Below are 21,642 nucleotides of genomic sequence, written 5' to 3' on the forward strand. Positions count from 1 at the left end.
TTCGTGAAATAATCCCAGGTGCTGTGAAACTTAATGGCAAGTATTGCCTATAGACCTAAAATAAAACTTACAAAAATATTTGCCTTGTTAGAATTTATGTTCACACCTGTGAATAGCCACTGTAGTCCAGTGGCTCTTAGATGAGTCCAAGACCTTGTCTTTAAGAAAGAAAAAAATATGTTTCTGTCTCCACACATTTAAAGGGCCAATTATTTTTCCTTTGGTGTTAACTCAATATATGTCCAAAACAATAAATTTGGCATGAGACAATGAACTCTTCTTGAGCCATGAATATGGAAGTGAGTTAAACGTGCATAATAAGATGATCTGATAGCCCTTGAAATTACAGTACAATTTTTAGAAAATCTTGATGTACTTACCACAGAGAATTCTTATGTCTGTTTGATTGATTGTTAGCTATTTTAAATTCCATCAGAATACCTATAACTTGTGTAAGTTGGATTTCAGCTGATGCTTATAGACATTATTTATTTGCAAGGCATAAGTGCCTTAGCTTGAATACCAGTCTTAGTTATCAGTGACACATAACCATTGGCTTTCTTAACACCATTCCCATTTCCATACTGTTTATTATATTTACAATGAAACAAATAAAATGCCTCATATGAGAATGCCTGCTTTAAGAAAACCCAGTGTACCATAACTCAGACATACAAAGCAGATAAATTAAGAGGTGATTAGTTGCAGTACAAAAGGATTCTTTGATTTACAGCACAGTTTGTCAGCACAGTTTGTCAGAAGGGCTCCTTTGAATATGAGCTCCCCCAGAGAGCTGAAGTGTTTTGCAGATCATTCAATCCACTTGACATCCAGACTAGGGGACAGAGAAACTTGGAATTTAAGTGTTGAAAGCCATCATTAGTTGAAGATTAACAAAATGAATATAGAGATTCTCTATTATTTAAATGAAAGAAAAAAACTGCTTTGCTTTTTAGAAATATGGATAACCCATACAAGTTTTTGACTAAGTTAGAAACAATAATTTCCATTCTTTATGGAGCACCTATTATGTGCCAGAAACTATACAGCACTATAATGGACTCTGTGTATTACTTTATTTTGATTTAATACTGCTAATGATATTACAAGAAAGATTGTGCCCATTTTACAAATGAGGGTACTGAGGCTCTGGGGAGCATTTTGCCCAAAGCCCACAGGTCGGTCATTGGCAGAGATAAGTTTTGAATTAAGTCTACCAAGGCCCGTGGCTTTTCCACTCTGCTGCTTCCAGGGGATTTTCCCTGCTGAGCATTGAGCGTTCTGACCGTGGGTAGCCTCCACGTGGGAGTCCTTTGCCTGATGCCCTGCCTTCCAGCATGGGCAGCTTCATCGACATTTTTATTAACTTACCTAATGCCAGCTTTTATGAATGAAGTTAACTGGACCCGCATATCCCACTGAAAACACTGTGCCAAGACAGTGCTCATGACTTAACTTCAGCTGGTGCCTGGCTGGGTAAAGGAGGAGAACCTGGAATCTGGGGGGCATCCATGATGGAGGTGGGAAATATCTCGAGGGCATGTTCAGGCAGCACTGGGCAGGAGGGGCAGAGGAAGCAGGAAGGTGGCGTGACACAGCCCCCAGGTTAGTGTGGGGAGGGGCCAAGGCTGGTCTAACCAGGGGTAGCATGATGAGGCTTGGCCTGCTGATGGGAGGGAGTCAAAAGCAGGCCCAGTGGTGGAGATGGGCAGTGGGCAGGCTGCCTAAGAAGTCTGGCCACAGAAGGACTGCCAGAGAGAAACTGGGACCCAGGAAGGGCTGTCAGGACAGGATACTGTCACTTTGAGAAGAATTAGGGTACCCGGCAGGTTATCAAGGCAGAGACTCTGAAAGACAGAAACTCAGTTTCTCCAACCAGGGTCAGAACTCAGTTATTAGAACTGGGGCACAGGATCAGAGTGGGAAAAGCAGAAATGCTGATTTTATTTTATTTTTTTAGAGACAGAGTCTTGCTGTGACTCCCAGGCTGGAGTGCAATGGTGGGATCATAGCCTACTGTAACTTTGAGCTCCTGGAATTAAGGGATCCTCCTGCCTCACCCTCCTGAGTAGCTGGGACCATAGGCAAACATCAATATGCCTGGCTAATATTTTATTTATTTTTTAGAGATGGGGGTCTCACTGTGTTGCCCAGGCTGGTCTTAAATTCCTGGCTTCAAGCAAGCCCCTCACCTCCCCTCCACCAAGTGCTGGTATAACAGGAATGAGTGATTCAATTCAATTCTTAATTACCTGTTTGTGATTGTTTAAATTTCCCCTAATGAATAAGAGGATTGCCTGGGATGGATTTGATCCTCTAAGGAGGATCAAGTGGACCTCAATATTGGAATTGGAAGATTAGAGGAGGAGCAATGCCAAATGTTTTATATTTTCCTAATGATTTGGACTTATTTGGTATTCAATAAATACACAGATTGGCTGACTGAAATAGGAATCAATATAAATTGGTACCTTAACTGATTTTCCAACTGAACCTTGGCTAAGAGGTACTTATACTTCCTAGGACAATCTAAGAAGTATGTGGGTAGATCGTTAGACTGACTAGTTTCTGATCTCAGCTCTTCTACTTACTAGCCATCGTCTTGGGCAAGTCACTGAATATCCTTGAGCCTGATTTGCTCAACCTGTAAAATAGCAATAGTACTACTGATATTGCTGGATCGTGTTAGTAAGAGTGTCCGCAATTTATTAAGCATTTGTTTTGAGTCAGGCACTATGCAAAGCAGTTTAAATACATTATCTCATTCACCGGTTGTGAGGAATAAATGAGGCATCGTCACTGAGACACTTGGCCAGTGTGTGGCCCAGTCCCCGCTCACACAGATGCAGATCAACATGCATACTGCTGCACAATGGGACTAAGGATGGGTGGATAATTAAGTGAGGAGGTCTGTGTTTTAGAAGGAGGAAAAGAAGCGATCCAGTGGACTGAGAGATGAGATAGCTGGATCAGATTGGAGGAAAAAGCCAGATGGCATGTCGGTGATATGCCAGAGGCAATTTTGTGTGTGTGTTCCCATCAGCCCTTGTTATCTAGTAGAATTGATCTCAGGTAACCCAGTATGTTTTCCTAACAGAATGAAGTCTTCCCATATGTCACCCAAAATATACTGCCCTTACAGTGTGTCTGATGCAATTGGTAAGTGACACTCTGGCCTCTGGCCTTATTACAGAAGTCTCTTTGGGAATGCTGGTTTGGTCCAGTACCTCCCCAGAGGTCTCAATGCAATTTAGGACCCACGGCCATCTTGGCTCACCTACCCCCTTGTTTTGGGTTTCCCCAGAAGCAGACCTAGAGAAAAGGATTTGGCTACAAGTGGTTTTTTAGAGACAATCTTGGGAAATATGATAACAGAGTGGGAAAATTAGAGAAAGAAGGAAGGAAAGCCAATCAAAGTGTTCTAATAAGAGCATTTCCACTGTAGGCAACTGGGCTCACTCCTTCAGGGGGCCTGCTAAGAAACTGTGAAGGGCAAGGAAGCTGGGGTGTTTATCTTCCCACTCTCATGTCCTGCCACTCTCATGGCAATGGTTGCCCCTTTAAGTCATTAACTGCCTAGCACTCTGCTCTCAGGCAGAGCGAGGGTGCAGATGCTTGAGGTGGCATACTGTACAGAGCCATCCAGAAAGCTACAGATGACATCAGGGGTGAGTGCAGAATCTGGCAGGGCTCCAGCAGCATCTGCTAAACCACCATCACATATTGAAGTCAGGTTTTTAAATCTTTACTTCCCTTTTGAAAGTTCTCAAAACAAAGTGCAATCTTACCACAAAATAGGACATTCCTTCACTGTTATCATTTCATGTTCCCTGCATAGGTGCTGATTGCTTTCATCAGTCTCTGTGTTACTGTAAACATCTTCTTTCAGATAACCTCGCTGAATATTAATCTGCAAATGAGCAGAAAATTAATAAAAGTGCTCTTTTGAATAGTCTCTATTAAATAAGTACTGAGACATGAGCAGTATGTATAAGCGTAAAAGAAATGGTTATGTTACATCCAGAAACAGACACTTTCAGCAGCAGGTGAAGGCAGGCATTAAGCCCATCTACAGGGTTTCAGACTTGGAATCCTGACCCATGGAGATCTGGTTAGATGTTAGTGTGGATATCTAAGAGTGCTTCTTCTATATCCACTCACATTCATCCTGTCCCCTCTTAATCTGCCTTTCATCATACATGCTGAGCAACATATATTTGTTCTGCTAAGTGAGAGAACATTTGGATGTCAATTTCTTTATTTGAAAATTACTCTCGCAGCACATTGCAAGGCCCTGCCTGTGATTTAAATGTAAATAAGGGCTAGCACCCATAGACTGTAAAGATAGTGAATAGTCTTTAGGGTGAAAATGTTCTTCTTGGCACCTTCTATTTCTCTGTGCCCAATTATCCCAATGCCCAACCATACCTCCCAAATTCATTCAGATTTCTAAGTAAATTTGTCCTAAAAAATACTCCAAATCTGCTGAAAGTCTGAACTTGCAAACCATACTCCTTTCAGGTGAGGTTTTCCAGTCCTACTTTTAAGATCATATCTTGTAATTTGTGACTCCTTGTCCTTAAATTTGAGTGGACCCAGTGTGAAAGAGAAGATCTGAAAAGGACTGATCCCATACTTAATTCTGATAGAAGAATTGATTCCTGAAACAAGCCCAGAGGGCTTGAGCTGATGACTGCAGCTGGGTACTCACTGGCATGGCATGGTTTTCCCCTTACAGAGGCGGTCCTGACACAGAAATACACCAAGGAGTACAGTTGGCAGCACTACCGTGATGAAATTTTGTTGTATGTGATAAGGCATGAGTCAGGTTGAAATCTCCTGGGAAAATCCAAGAAGAAATCCAATCTTGTGTCTTTATTACAAGAGTTGATTATTGGTGAAAGACAGGCTCACGTGTGTCTCCCAGCCTCTGTATTTCCTTGTGTACTGTTTGGTGGCAAACTACTCGTGTCAGGGATGGGAGGTGATAAAGAAGACTGATTAATCCATAAACTGTACAGCTAGCTCAGGAATAACTGAGAACATCCTAGTTCTTTTGCATTATACTTCACAAATAACCATATATATGTAAAATATGTGCATGATGTTAGTGGTATTACTTAGGGTCCATTTCAGGTTTTTAAGACATGCTGGAAAGTACAAATTAGGCAAAATAATTCTTTCCGAAGGGTTCAGGTGATAGAAAAATGAAATAGGCTAGTGGGAACTTCAGGGAACCTGCTATTCCAGAGAATTGTGAAAGTCTGTGATTTATCATAATCTATCTCATGTTTTTACTAGCATTTAAAAATTGCTCAGAGAGACCTAACTCATTGACTACTGATATTTCAGTTCTGGGGATATTTTTCTGAGTGAATTTGTTTGCAGTTGCCTTTCTGGAAAATTTATTAGCAGGCTTTTCTTAACTTCTTCCCTGATCTTTTATTATTTTCTGAGATATTATTGATTTTATTTTCCCTAACATAATTTTATATGGTAATATCTGTGCAGAAGCAATTTGCTATGGTTGAAGGAACTGGGTTCTTATGGGCATTTGTCTTAGTAATGTGATTACAGAGTCACTAACTTGATCTTAATAATATTTGCCTATTATCGTATATTAGATGCATGAAAGGAAAACTGGGCTTTCTAACTCAGAGGATTACCCTTGTGTGTCTCCCTTAGTTTATAATGCCTTACAAAATTAATGTCCAGGTGATTTTGAGTGGCTATTTGCATTATTCGAAACTAGTTAGGATTAAATCCAAACATTATCACCAGTGTTGCATGCAGAGAGGAAATTACTTTTTTTGGTACACCTTAAGAAACATTTTAATCATCGATTCATGACATTTTATAAGCTAGTCACACCGTACTTCATCGGATGCTGTTTTTACTCTGCTGTGGCTGCAGGAGGCAGCATGATACAAAAATCTGGTAATCTTATAGTCAGATTTGGTTAGAATCTGGCCACACTGCTTATCAACTGTGAGAACTGGGGCTGTGCATATCCACCACTCTGACCCTCAGTTTCCTCAACTTGTCAAGACAGACAGTGCCAGTTTCTTATTTAAATTTTGTAACTGCACTCTGTAACTTAAAAAAAAAAAACAACTGAGCTCAGCTTCGATAGATTTCTCCTCTTTTCTGAAAACAGATAGTAGTTGTATAAAAAGGTAAGATTCCTGCTGGCAGCTTTATTCATAATATCCTCAAAGTAGAAACAACCCAAATGTCCACCGGTAGGAGGATGATAAGCAAATTGAAGCACACCCACGTTACTCATGAATAAAAGGAAGAATCTATGGATCCATGCAACAACATGGATGAATCTTACAGACATTATGTTGAGCAAAAAAGAAGCCAGGCACAAACAGGAGAATATCATCTGACTTCTTTTGCATGAAGTTCTAAAACAGGCAAAATTCTTTCATGACAGAAATCAGAACAAGTGATCTGAGGGTCTTGCCTGGAAAGGGGCACGAGGGGACTTTTGGGGTTGATAGAAATGTTCTGTCTTGATCTGGTTGGTAATTACCCTGGTATATATATTTGTCAAGACTTGTTGAACTATGCAATTAAATTGGGTGTTTTGCTTTGTACAAATTATACTTCAGTTAAGGAAAAGAAAACACCTATCCATTAGATGTTTAATTTTCTAATGACTAGTTTTTTGGGATCCTCAGGATGCTGTGACCATCTGTACCCTGGGAATTGGGACGGCCTTTGGAGAGTCCATTCTGGACAACACACCCCGCCATGCAACCATCGTTACCAGGGAGAGCAGTGAACTGCTCCGCATCGAGCAGAAGGACTTCAAGGCACTATGGGAGGTGAGCCCTAAGGCTTCTTTGTCAATTAATGCAGTTTCAGAAAAGAAAGGGAGCTGCCACATGGATAATGGCATTACAGTCAAGCCTTAATGTGTTCTGTTCTGAGCTGGTAGATGGAATTTAATTTTCAAAACTTGTTTTTGAAATGAGTGAGTGAAAAAGCCATTTTGACATAAGACATCCTTTTTTTTTTTGTTTAATTTAGTGCTTGCTCAATTTTCTGTAGTTTGACATACCTTATAATTATTTCTTGAATGACCATAGAGTGTTTTATGTATTTTCTCCCTTCTTTTCCACAGATGTATTCTTAACCAGGGAACAAAATACTTTGACATTTTCTTTTGCATTTTAAAAATCATCATTGACATGTTCCCTGGGAAAGTGGAATGAATGGGGTTAACATCTGCTTCATTTAAATGCTTTTAAAAATGATGTGCCCTATAATAAGATATGAGAAATGGAGGTACATAAAGATGTCTGGTTACTTGCCAACTTCAAAATGCATAGGTAGCACAGCAGTGGATGGATGCAACTGGTCCTAGTGGCTTTTGCATTTATCAATGCTTACCAGAGCCCCTTAAAGTATTGCACTCATTTACAAGAAGTATGAGGAATAAATCATCTTATATGCAGTCATGGCAAATAGAGCACTTATAAAGGCCTAGCTAAGCCTTGCATCTTTTACGCTCGTTCTTTTCAGTTCTTTAAGCCTCTGATTTTAACCTGCTCCTTGTCTTTGTCCTTAGCTCAGTATGTCCAAGTGTTAAACCATCAGGCTGCAGGCTTCGCCATTGGTCCCAGTGTGGCTAAGATTTTAAACTTGATCTAAAAAGAATTTTGTGTAATCAAATAGTTTCCTCCAGAGCCAAACAAATGGCAGATGCATTAAGGGAGCCAACCTGCAGGTGAATGAGTGATGCTTTGCCTTAAAAGTCATGCAAAGCCTTGGAAGGCCTTGGTGGTGAAACCTGTTACTTTTATTCTTGGCAGTAGTGAATAAATTGTGAGGTTACTTGTTTGAAATATTTCTCTTAGAAAATATTAAAGAGCTCCAACCGTTCTGTAAAGTTCAGAGACAAAAGCTAGTTTTAGGAAGGAAAATTGAAAGTAGGTTTGCATGAGGTGTATGTGGAGAGATTTTCTGTCAATTAAAAGGGACCAAGCTTGAGGCAAATAAGCCACTTTTTGGATCTTTCATTTTAAAAGGTAAACTGAAAAGTCTTTTTCAAAAGGGGAGTTTGGAAAACTGGTTTTCAGAACAAAAATGATTTCTAACTGTGATGTGTGTCATTATAACCACTTTTGTCTGTGATGACTTACTCAAATTGCTGAGAGAGGATGGTTTGCGGAAATATTTTAAAAATTTATTTTAATTAGGAGCCCTTAGTGCTGAGAAGGAAGTTTCTAAGAGGTTGCTACCTATGAACATTAAAACAAACTTATTATTTTAAAAAATTTCAAACAGACAGAAAAATCAAAAAGTATAGTACAATGAACACCCTTTCACCCCCACTGAATTCAGCAATTGTTAATGTAGAGCCATATTTGCTTCAGCTTTGTTTGTTTTTTTTTGGTGAACTACTTTATCATAAATGATAGACATATAACATATCACCCTAAATATTCAGCATATATCTCAAAAAACTTAGAATATCCTGTTACATACCCTAATGCCATTATCTCACCTATAAAACCAATAATATCCTAATATTATCTAATACCCAGTCTGTATTTCAAATGTCCTTAATTGTCTCATAAATATCTTTTATAGCTTTGTTTCAAACCAGACTCCAATAAAGAGCCATGTCTTACATTTGATTGTTATATCTAAGTCTCTCTCTCTCTCTCTTTCTCTCCCTCTCTCCCCCTTCTCTCTCTTACTTTCCCCCTGCCCCATCATGGCATTGACTTGTTAAAAAGGCCAGGTCAGTTTCTCTCAAATTCAAGATTTGTCTGATTGTTTTTTTCATGGTATCTTTTTTTGCACTTCTATCCCAGGGTTTCCTATAAATGGAAATTAGGCTAAAAGTTTGATTACATCAAGTCAAACATTTTTGGCAAGAAAATGTGAAAAGTGATGCTGAGGACATCAGGGGGATTATAATGTCTGGTTGCTCTGTTGATGCTACGTTTGATCCCTTGGTTAGGTTGTATCAGAGTACCTTTTAGGACTGTTTTCCACAGTTCTTTCCCTTAGAGGAAAAATATTTAATAGGGACATTGATATGGAGGGCTGTCCTTGCTATCTAAAACCTTGCCACATGTTTTGCAGTTCAGTGGGTCCAACTCTTCCCCTGTAACCTCAGAGCATGATTTGCGATCTCCCTTGCCAGTGGCTTAAGTGTACTGGGGATGACATTCAGAGAGCCATTTGGAGTTGACAAGAGTGGATAGTTTTTAGTCTGACCTCTTTTACAGGGTGGGGACTGAAATCTCATAGTGAGTAAGAGATAGTCAGATGTTTCATTTTATTTGCCTGTTCATGCAACTAAGTGTAGAGTGTGAATTAGATGCTCAATCAGTGTTTTAATTGTCTAAACTGAAAATGCAATAAACCCCATTATCTAGCAATCTGTTAATCAGGACTTCATTAATGGGCAGACTTGTGCACATGCAGTACATGATAATCCTAAAAAATTATACAATTTAAAGTACCTTCTGAATAAAAAAGATTGAATTCTGTTTATTGTCTATTCATTTATTCATAATATACAGAGTATCTCCCATGTGTTAGGTATATGTATATGTATGTATGTGGGTATAGTCAGATGTTTGTATGTTTATACATATATACAAATATATATGCTTCTGCTCTCAGGCTAGGGGCTTCTATTCCACTCAGAGGAGACAGAAAATAAAAATCACAGAATCTCAGAGCATAATATATCATTAAATAACTTTAGGTGCATGATTTGAATGTTGATGATCTATACATGGCATATATAGCACTAATCTGCTTGCAAAATATTTGATAACAAGAATGCCTGTTCCTTGATATGTCAGATAATAGGGTTAGTAAAATTAGTCCACCCTTGTTCTGGTAAAATCCATCTTGTGCTGGTATCTGTTAGCAAAATTTAAACCCAAGCTCATACTGTCAGCTGAAGCCTAAGTCAGCTAGATCACCCAAATATCAAAAGGGAAGAACTATACAGGGAAGAATTATGTATTCAGGATTCAGGCCAACTCCTGAATCACCACTGAACGGTAAGAGTGCAGAAAGAAGGCATCAGATGGTGGGAATGTAAACTAGTACAACCACTATGGAAAACAGTGTGGAGATTCCTTAATGAACAAAAATAGAACTACCATTTGATCCAGCAATCCCAACTCTGGGTATCTACCCAGATGAAAATAAGTCATTATGCAAAAAAGATACTTGCGCTTGCATGTTTATAGCAGCACAATTCATGATTGCAAAAATATGGAACCAACTCAAATGCCCATCATTCAATGAGCGGATAAAGAAATTGTGATATATATATATCACAATTATATATATATTATATATATTACAATTATATATATAATATATATTATATGAATTATATATATAATATATATATTATATGAATTATATATATATATACACACACAGCATGGAATACTACTCAGCCATAAAAAGGAACAAAATCATGGCATTCACAGCAGTCTGGGTGGAATTGGAGACCATTATCCTAAGTGAAGTAACTCAGGAATAGAAAACCAAACATTGTATGTTCTCACTCATACGTGGGAGCTAAGCTATGAGGATGCAAAGGCGTAAGAATGACACAATGGACTTTGGGGACTTGGGGGAAAGGGGAGAGAGGGATGAAGGATAAAAGACTACCATTGGGTACAGAGTACACTGCTCAGGTGATGGATGCACGAAAATCTCAGAAGTCACCACTAAAAAACTTATTCATGTAACCAAATGCCACCCATTCCCCAAAAACCTATTGAAATTTTAAAAAAGAGAAAAAACACTAAAATATATATCATGCAAATATAAAAAGAAAGCAGCAGCAAGGTCAACTGGATAAGGCCTCCACCATCAGGGAGCTAAAGTGCTCAGAGTTCAATGTTCGGTGACAGGTTCCAAATAGTAAAAATTAGAGACCCTGAATCAGAGACCCTGGGTCTAAATTTGCATGTTCATCTCATTTGAGTGTTTACTTTTGAGGAATGTCCTGGTGGGCTCATTTCATGGCAGGTGCTCTTATGTTGGGCTTTGTCTCCTTGTAGGTACTCTTACTGTCACTTACAGGGGCTGCAGGCTAGAACACTCCCATCAGGATTCTGAGCTGTTTCTGAGGGAAAATTATGGTCCCTGATCACTGACAGGTAGCACAGTCAAAAAGTAGTCCTTCAATAGGCTGAGCAAATACTCTATATCTTACACTTGGGACTGTAATGGTAGCACAAAGCTAGGGAATTCCTTTTCTTTTCCAGGTCAACAGCAAGTTTTCTAGGCTTCCTCAGGTATGCCCTCAGAGAACCACACGTAAGGTTTTGAAATCCTATTTAATTCTATCCCCAATACCTCTTGCTTTATATTGTCTATTCTGCTGTAAGTCATATAGGCAACACTCAGAGTATTTTTAAAAAATCATCATCATGAATGTGATTAGAAGCATTTCCTCAATAGTCTCTATAAATATATCAAATAAAATAAATATTCCCTAAGATATAACTGAGGTAGCAGCTTGGCACTTTTTTTTTCTTTTGTACGCTACATCTTTCCTAATGAAAATGACCTGGTTTCCTTCTCCTTTTCCCTATTTCAATTGCCAATTTTGGTCAGATCTGAGGGTGCTGGGTTGCTCTATCTTAAAGTCAGGTCATATTTTCTTAGCTTAAATGAATTATGTTAAGTTTATTCAGAGTTGGTAAATAACGCCTCTCTCCATTTACACCCCTTTAATATTAGAACTTAATAGAAAATATTAACCAAGGCATAAAACATCTCATTTTCCAGTAACATTTCAGGAGGGAGGCAGAGATGGGGAGAGATAAATATTGGAGATAGTATGTTTCTGAATTACATACAGAAGAAAATGAATTTAAAAGTCTTAGAATACCATTTTTAGTTCTTGAGACAATTATAATTTACAATTTAAACTCTTTGACACTAGTGGCGTTTTCTACCCTCAGTAAGGAAGTTAAATGGCAAAGCAGTTAACTGTAAGTTTGGGAGTTTAAAGTAGTTATTATATTAATAGTTGATCTAAGATTATGGGTATTTTATGATTGATAGTAGCTCTTGGAATAAATAAAAACTGATCTATTATCCAAGTCCATGAATTTCTGCTCGGCGCAGATAGTATGAGAGGGTTTCCAATGGCTAGAACAAAACAGTGAAGGTTTTGTTGGGTTTTCTTCTTGACTTTCTGTCTGATGTTGTGTTTGTGTGAGGATGATTTCAGGTTTGTGGCATGTTTTGACATCTTTACATGGAATATTTCAAATACATGAAATTGAATGAGGTGATGAGTCCACTGTGTTCAGGCAGGTAGATTAGAGAGGTGCTCTTGGTTAAATCCATAAAAGATGCTTCTGAGAGGCCCTTGAACTAGTGGTTACCACCTCTTTACCTGTAGTTCAATTGCATGAACACCATTCTGGAAAAATTTCCCTGTTGCCATGAGCCATGTTTGAGCATATTCAAAATAATAACACATATTTATGAATATGTTCTTAAAAAATTAAAGACAATAATAAAATTACAGAGCCATTAAAAATAAAAGCAATGTTTTAAATTTGTAGTCTGACCTGTGTCACAATAAAAGTGGTTTCTTAGCTGTGATTGTTATCCGGAAGCCTCTTGACATACTATTGTGAGTTTATTCCAACCAGGGCAAAATGTGTCATGGAGAGCCGTTGCTTGGATATAATGATTGGCACATTAGATTTACTCCTCAAATGTGTCTGTGGCCTCAGTAAACATTGTTAACAGACTGAAAATGTATTTCATGCTTTATGAGATACAAAACTGAGTGGTAAAAATAAGAAAGTGCACGTTTCTGTCTTAAGAAAAGAAAGTAATTAGTAAATAGAGATATTAATCAGAATAATGAATGCTGTTGAAGAAATATGTTTATGACTGTCTCTATTCCCTAATTTTCAGAATGTTTATTTTTCTATAAGATTCTACCAGATATGTTGGCAGTTGTGGAACTGAAAAGCTTTTTAGTTACTTCTATGTACTGACTTTTTTTTAGAGTAAATAGGGGAAAATCCCTTTTCCATTAAAATCTTTCAAGCCACAGTGAGAATAAGGATTGTTTGAAGCAACAGCAGCTTAGTCTTTGCTGAGGTGCTTTAAAAACACTATTAGAATAATATACCTTCCAGAGGCATCTGCTCTTGCTCCAATAGGCTTGATGTTTCTATCTGTCTATAGCTATCAGAAAAATGAAAGCCAAATACTTAAAAATTAATATCTCAGAACACAGATATCCCAGAAGTTCTCAGGTAAATTGTATGGCTTTATCCACCATACTAACAATTTCAGGTTATTTCACTTTTGGATTGATGGTAGGCTTTTCAGATTTATATTTAATGGTCTTGGTTATTGAATTAGGACTGCCCGGCCCACCTGCAGACAAGGCAGCCCCTTGCCTGCCTGATAATGCACGGGAACCGAGACCCACACCCTCATTAGGAGCAAGCAGAGCCTCCAAGCCAAGGGGCCTGCATTCTCCCAAGTCAGGAGCCCGAGCTTACTTTTGGCAACTTTGGAGCTTGTACTGTAGGGTTACTTCTCAGGCCAGAAATTTGCATCAAAGGACTAAGAAAAATATATCCAAAAATAAACATGAAAGCCAAGACTTCATGCCAGGAACTCCAGCCACACACATCCTGTTGGCTGGTTCTCTTGTCTCTCTCCTCACAGTTCTGATTCTTTTAAACCAAGCGGAAGCCTGCTTCGATGACTTGGACTTCTGTCTGCACCAGGGTCTCATTCCTGTGTCTTCAAGCTTTTCCATGGAGTGGCAAAATGATTCAAATCCAGAAAGGAAGGGAGTGAAGTTATTAGGAGCTAACTAAAGTTAAAAAAAAAAAAAAAAAAAAAGGAAGTGTTTTCTTATTGCCTTAGACTGCCTGAGCTTTCCTGGAGAACCATCAGCACCGGTTTCCTTTCTGTGGACTGAGATCCACTCAGTAGTAGACATGAACAGGGAATGAACGGCAATGAAGGTACCTTTTGCTGATCAAATAAAGGATAGATATTCACTGGATGTCTGAGAACTTTGAGAGACAGAAAAAGAAGGACGTATGCTCTACAAGGTCAGAATGGATCTTTTTATTTTTTAGTGAAGGGTGGGAGAGTGGGGAAATACTACATGTTACTGTTTGCATTTTGGAATTATGCTCAAAAACATCTCTGGCTTTTCTAATTATGTTCCACCAGACCCAAATATGTACCATGGCAGGGACATAATTTGATTTCATCTTTGTTTGTGGTGTGTATGGGGCCGGGGGGTGAGTGGTAGCTATCTTTCTGCTAGTGAAGCATGTTTATTTAGCCTGATGATCTTAAATATGTTTCTAGAAGATAAATAAAGGTAGTTGTTCATAACTAGGCAGAGTAACGTTTATCACAGTGAAATTACATACCTGTATTTTTCTGGTGACATATTTGAATGTCACATACTAAAAATGAATTTTGTTCAAGGAAACAGATTGTGGGTGATGGTATTTCACCCTCCAGGCCCCGGAAGGTATTTTGCCTGTAGCTCTCAGACTCAATGAAGTCCTTGCTGTTTATAGGCATTCTGTTACATTATTGATAACTAAGAGTTCTACCTGCTCCCCAAGCAATGATTTCACTATTTCTCAGAAGATGATCAGGGGGTCTGAGCAGATCAAGGCTTGGCTGGCAAATGCCAGGAATGCCCAGATGCTGTACGGTGGGCCTGCTGGTAGGGTGCTATAACCAGTAGTTTCTTTCTCTGAGCTGGCGCTACTTTGGGTGTTCATTTCAGTAGTGTAGAGTGAATACTCAGGTCTTTGAGGAGTTGCTGTTAAAAGAGTTTCTGAAATGCTTCCGCTGGCCGTGCACTAGCCAGGACTCTGTTGACACCTCACCCCCACTCTCTCCCCTGCACTGTTCTCTTACACTGGGCCCCCTCACTCACTCAGCTAAGCTACTGAGCAGCCTGCCCTTCTCAATAGCTGCTCAACTCAACAGTAATTGATGCCACGTTAAACATTTCATCTCTAAGAAGCTTCTGTCATATTCAGCAAACATATTTGTTTCCCACCAGGTGGAGGTGCAAAATGCACTATGTCTGCCTTTCTGTGGTTTACAATCTAGTGGAAAAGACAATCATAGACACAAATATGAGACAAACTGAAAAATACTCTAAGAAAGATCCAGTGCGCTAAAGGACAGGGGCAGAGCAAGAAGAGATCCATTTCCACCAAGGGCCTCATTTCATCCAAGGACAAAGAGATCTGCTTCTGAATTCTTATGTGGGTAGCAAGGCTGTTTTTCAGCATCCCTGAAGGACTGGGGACAGTTAACTAAATGATAGCATTTGAGGCAGCCTTGTCCCGAGGGACTGAGCCCACAGAAAAGGGGCTGGGCTTCTTCACTCTGTGGTTGTGTTGTGTGGCACTCTGGTTTCTTCTCCTTTGCTGGGCCCCATGGGCAGGCATGGTGAGAACTCAGCCTGTCATGTGTTGTGTTTCCAAATGTCTGGGTTTGTTTTTTGTTGTTCAGCCATCATCTGGAGGAATCCGCTCTGGGGTTTAACAGGTTCCCCCAGGCAAAGGCAGTTCTAGTTGGGAAAGCTTTAAGAACTTGAGACTTTCAGAAGGAACTCGTGGTGTGGACTGGGGGATACTGTTAAGCTCTTTATGTGTAGAAAGCCCTGTGGTCATGGGACTTTCCTGCTCTCGTGGGGCCAAATTCCACTCCTGAGTCATCTCTGGGCTGCTGTGAGAGGTTAGGGCACAGTCACTGGGGCAGAGGGTCTGACACAGAGGATGAAGCAGCAGAAATCCTGTCACTAAGCTGGCTTCTCCGAATTCCTGCAGTCTTGCCCCTGTTTGATCTCACTGACCTCAATGTTTTGAGCTGTCTAGCCCAAACCAATAAATGCAAGACAAACCTTCCAAAGGTTGTTGATGTGGTTGAATGGTCTGGCCTGAGATTCTGGTCTATTCTTGGTTTAACCCAACTTTGCTGGATGACATTTTGCAAAGCTCTCCAGCTTCCTTATTGTAAAATAGAGATACCTTTACTTAAATCCTGCCTTGCTGACAGGAGTGGTCAAAGTTAATGTTGATTGTTTCTTACGTGCCTTACGAGTTGAAAAATCTAGCATCCCCCTCCCTTTTTGGTTTGCAAGTTAAAGAAGGGAGAGCCACAAATTCTGTGAATGGAAAGAATAAAATATAGGGCAGTAGTTCATATTGTATCAAAATATATTATTTGGAAGGGAAGAAGAACTTTTTGGTATCTTTCATCATTTATAGTTGTAGTTCTTAAAACTGGTTTCATGTTAGAAATATCTGGCAAGCTTTTTAAAAGATTTCCATGCCGGAGCTTTTGATAGACTGATGAAGCCAAAATCTCTAGAAGACAGAGCCTCATCAGTAGCTTCTGAAAGCTCCTCAGATGAGTCTCTGGACAGCCAGGGCTGAGAACCCCTTCAGCAGTGGGTTTTGGTAATTCACCATTCCACTTTGTGCTTACTTCCGCATACACCTGGCCGGTGTCCTTGCCCTGTGCTAAGACGCTATGATTGAATAATGTTTGTTCCTTACAAGTCTGTGTTGAATTTCCTAGTGTAATTTGTCCTTCTCTCCTATAGACATTCTGCTTCCAAATTAGAGTTTCTGGCAGATTTATGTAATAATGGCAGTCAGTACTTTAGAGTCAGAATCTGTGGGGTTTGTTCAAGGCTTTATGAATTAGAGGTTGCCTATGTGGAATGGTTATTGAAAGAGTGAGAATAAGGTGCAAGATCATCCCCAAATTCCACCATCCCAGAAATGCACCTTCTCTGAACAGTCTGAGCAATGATGTCTTTCACAATTTGTAGCTCCTGGGAAATTTCACTGTACACCTATGAGAGAATGAGAGTAAAGAAGACAGGTAATAATTTTACTGTTACTGTGAATGAAGTTCTGAATTCATGGATCCCCTAGGAATCGTGGGAGGCTCTCAACTATCCCCAGACTATACTGTAAGAATTACTTACCTACAATAAATTCCCAGGAAAAGAATCACTAGTTTGAAGAATGTGAAAACTTATGACTCTTGATAAATATGATCACATTTATTTTCAGTAGCTTTTATTCTGCCACCAACAGTATTTGAGCATGCCTATTGCTTCTGGCCTTGGCCATTGTGACCATTATATATGCAGATGCTCCTCGACTTATGATGGGGATGCATCTAGATAAACCCATTGTAAGTTGAAAATATCATGTCAGGAATGCATTTAATACACCTAAGCTACTGAACACCATAGCTTAGCCTATCCCACCTTAAATGTGCTCAGAACACTTACATTAGCCTACAGTTGGCCAAATCATCTAACACAAAGCCTATTTTATAACAAGTGTTGAATATCTCATATAATTCATTGAATACTGTACTAAAAGTGAAAACCAGAATGGTTGTATGGCTACTTGAAGTATAGTTTCTACTGAATGCTTATTGCTTTTGCACCATTGTAAATTTGAACAATTCTAAGTTGACCCATCATAAGTTAGTGACTGGCTCTATGCATGTCCAATATAATAGGCATTGCTATTGCAATTGTGTTTCTTTGATTACTGGGATGCTTGAGGTTTTCTTGTCTCTTTTTTTTACTGATTATAAATACCCAATGTAACATGTCCTCTTTTGGGACATGTTATTCATATGAATTAAATACATTGGCATTTATTTACCAATTTATGTGAATGCTTTATATGATTGAGACATTAACCCTCTTCGAATTTCTGCAAATATTTAATCTTGATCTGTTTACTTTTCATGTTTCCTAATATTTAAAGTACATACCTTTTAAATTCATTAAATCCACCATAAACCTGGCTATTTCATGATTTAAAAAATTAAAATTAGTTTTATAAAGATATTATCTTACCTTCATTTATAGTGGATTTGGAAAATAACATGATGTAAGTAATAATGTGTTTTACCCAATGGTGTTGGCTGCATGAATTGATTGGAGTTTTAAAAATTTTTTGTCACCTCTCTCATTTGCTTCAAAAATTTATTAAATATTCTTACAAATTGATATCTTGCCTCTAATTGTTTCCTATAACCTCTGTGTAAACCTTATTTTATGATCTGTAACAAAATTTTGTGAAGATTTCTTTTCTGGATATTTGCACCACGATCTATGGTCATCCCTTCCACTCCTCTAGCCGTTGGGTGTCTGTGAAGATCCCAGCAATTTGACTGTGGAAGGCTCTGGTCCTTTGCTTTCTTTTGCCTCCATGCCATGCCCTCCCGCAAACATGCTTTAAGCTTTGGTCTGAGTGAAACCATCCAGTAGAATTGTGATCTTTTCTGAGGTTAGAGAAGCGAGTTCTCTTTTTTTGTGTGCATCCATAACTGCCTTCTCTTTTCCACTGTCCAATACTGTGTCTACCTCTTTAATGGTTGTGGAGAAAGTACTGAAACTCTTACCAATAAGTTTTAATGAAACAGTTTTTCATTTTTAGGCCTTTGCTATTTGTTATGAGTTTTAGATTATCTGTTTGGAGGGTGTTTTTTGCCTATGCTTAGCTTTGTTTAAAGTTTATAGAATTGCCAAATGCAAATATTCTAAAAAAGGAAAAAAAGCTCTATAATAACTTTCACTATATACAATTCCTATTAAAAGCACATAGAACTTAAAAATGGGATAAGGTAGTAAAATGATCAGATATTGTATTTAGTAGAGATACACCTGTTCCCAGGGACATACACCACTTTGTGAACAACACCTTGAAAGGCATTCGCTTATTTAAAAAGTTATAAAGCTGGGCTTGGTGACTCATGCCTGTAATCCCAGCACTTTGGGAGGGTGATGCGAGCAGATTTCTTGAGCCTAGGAGTTTGAGATCAGCCTGGACAACATGGTGAAACCCAGTCTCTACAAGAAACACACACAAAAAATGAGCCCAGTGTGGTAGCATGTGACTGTAGCCATGGGAGTCTGAGGTGGGAGGATCACATAAGCCCTGGGAGCTTGAGGCTGCAGTGAGCCATGATCATGCCACTGCACTCCAGCCTGGGTGACAGAGCAAGACCCTTTTTCAAAAAAAAAAAAAAAGAAGTTTTAAAATAGTGTTTTAAATGTTAGTGTTTTAGTTCTCTGAAAACTGTGCTGCTAGTCACACTCTCTCCATCCACATTTTCTTTCCTTCCTTACCAAAAAGTTTGATCATACATAGCAAATTGTCCCATATTAATAAAGTGATCATTACTAAATGAAAATTAATAAATTAAAAGCCTTCGGTGAATTCCTGATAATAACAGTTGCAAGCACGTGTATAATACTCTAAACAGCTGAGTCCTGGCTCTGTTAATCCATTTTTAGAGACATTAATGTATTTTAGCACAGTTGGGAATCCATCTCCCCTGAATTCCCTTTCTTGTTTTCTGCTTGTTACTTTATATTTCCTTCTCCCTTTTCCAAGTGCCTTCTCCAGACCTCACCTAGGTCTGAAACATCCAACTTTACCCTTCAGTATTTCAGGTTGGCTTTCTCTCTGCCTCTCCTTGTCCTAGTTGGCCTCCCGTTATAACCAGTCATATATTTACATTAACCTCTTCCTTTTCAATTCCATCCCACCATTTGCAGTGACCTCCCTTCTCTGTCCTCAAGCCTCAGCAGCATAAATGAGGCAGTACAGAGCTTAAAGACCGTGGACTGGAATTGACCAGGACATAGTGACAGTCCTGGCCTTGCTTCATGCCAGTTCTATGTCCTCAGGCAAGGTACATAATATCCCTAAATCTCTTCCCTCATTTGTCAAACGGGGGTCAAAATAACCCTATCATAAATGGTTGTTGAGAGGAAGAAATGGTAGAATGTAATCAACCCCCTAGCTCCAGGAGCAAAACCAGTAGATGTGGGTGGTGATGATGATTGGATGCATAGACAGAGCAGGGGTTCAAATCCCTCACTCCAGGTGCTCAGACATCTAACTCAGCTCTCGCTGCTGCCCAAGGAGTAAGGTTCAAACTAGCTGCCCTGGCATGCTCAGCTTTCTAAATCTGCCCCTACATCCTTTTCTAGTTGTGGTGCCTCTATTAATTGACGCACACTTTTTTAAAAAAGTCAACCTCAGTCATATCTGCAAGCATTAGTCAAGCATTCACTAAATGCCAGTTACAATGCTAGGCACTGGGGATGCAGAAATGAACAACTTGTGGCCCTCAAGGATCTTGCAATTTAATGAAGATAAATATAAGAAAATAAATATTAAAGTGAGATAAAAGGCACAATAGGGGTGCATACAGGAGCTAGAGGTGGAAGGAATAGAGAAAGTAATTGCCAAGGAGAGTGAAAAGGGTTTCCAGACCAAGTCCCTCACTCCATGGGCGTTGCATTCGTAAGGCTGACAGAAATGTCACAGACAGGAAGATGCCACCAGACCCAGGCAAAGGATACAAGTCTTTCTGATGTGACATATCTTCACACAGAGGAGGGGTCATAACAGCCCCCCAGCATGAGGGACAATCTTCTCTCATCCTCAGGCTCTCCTTGTGGAAGGAGAAGCTCTTTGGAGCCTCCTGGCCTTTCTTGAGGACAGAACAGGGTTTTGTCATCCTTCGGCTCCTCCCTGACCCATCTCACAGCTCCTAGCTGTGTGCTTGCTTGCTCTCTTGGTGCAGAAACACATAAGACACCCAGACATATTAACCAAGAGAACTGAAGGTCAAACTCTTGGTGAATGTCTTGCTAGGGGTAGCAGACTCCAACTTCAGGCCCACTAACTACTGCTGCTGCCTGGGTCTTCCTGGTCTCTTTGCTGTAGGGGCCCTTTGCCTACAGTCACCTTCCTTCTCTACCTACCCCAAGACCCAGCTCAAATGCTGTCTCCTCCCATATCTTCAAGACGACGCCTCCCAGTTCAGGCAAATCACATCAGGAGGGAATCATGGCAGCCCGTTCACACATGTGTTACCTCTCAGCAGTTTATTTTTAAAATCAGATCTTTCTGTGAGGGAAAGGCTGCAAGGAGGCTGAGTTTCCTCCTAAGGAGATGACAATCCAGATGATCAAAGAGAAAGTGACTCTAGGAAAGACAGGTTGGTGTTGAACCTGAGATCAGCTCAGGGAACAGGGATCAGGAGCACAACATCTCCAATTGCTGATTTAGGGAAAGTTGAGGCCAGAGTGCTGCGGCCCCTCCAAGAGACCTGGGCTACGAGGGCCTGGGGCTGAGAGGCCCTGGAGCAAGAGGCTGTATGTTGCTTAAAAACTGATCCAGAGGGAACTAGACACACTCAGGAGATCCATTTAGTTTCTCCTGGACTAGAGGCCTGCAGGTCTTTCTCAGTCAGTGCCTCCCACTTTCAGCAGGAGTTCTGCTGATAACTGGTGTGGCAAGAGCTCACCTTAGCTGTCAGGCCTGGGTTCTTGAGTCGCAGAAAGCCTAAACACTCCACATCACTCTTTTTCATGTGTGTGTTACCCTGGCACTTGGGGAAGTCTTCTCTGTCCTCATGTAGAAGGAAGGTGAGCCCCTGAGCTCATCCATATGAGGCATCCCCGGTATGAACTGGCTGAGGGCCACATCTGATTCGAAAACATCGCGGTCACTTGGATTTTACGTTTGCAAGGCGGGTCTCTGTATGTGAATAATA

General features: G+C 39.8%; 1 protein-coding gene across 9 annotated transcripts in view; it reads left to right on the plus strand.

Annotated features, from left to right (window-relative positions):
* The window catches only part of RAPGEF4 (Rap guanine nucleotide exchange factor 4), a 381,527-nt gene that overhangs the window by 136,702 nt on the left and 223,183 nt on the right, over positions 1 to 21,642 (plus strand). For all 9 annotated transcript variants that reach the window (XM_054548828.1, XM_054548824.1, XM_054548822.2 and 6 more), the window contains 1 exon segment: positions 6,687 to 6,833. Coding sequence is in view for 7 of the 9 variants with exons in the window: in XM_054548824.1 (XP_054404799.1) it covers positions 6,687 to 6,833 (147 nt within the window). In the remaining 2 variants the exon portion in view is untranslated.

This window comes from Pongo abelii, chromosome 11, assembly GCF_028885655.2.
Source record: "Pongo abelii isolate AG06213 chromosome 11, NHGRI_mPonAbe1-v2.0_pri, whole genome shotgun sequence".
Taxonomy (NCBI): Eukaryota; Metazoa; Chordata; class Mammalia; order Primates; family Hominidae; genus Pongo; species Pongo abelii.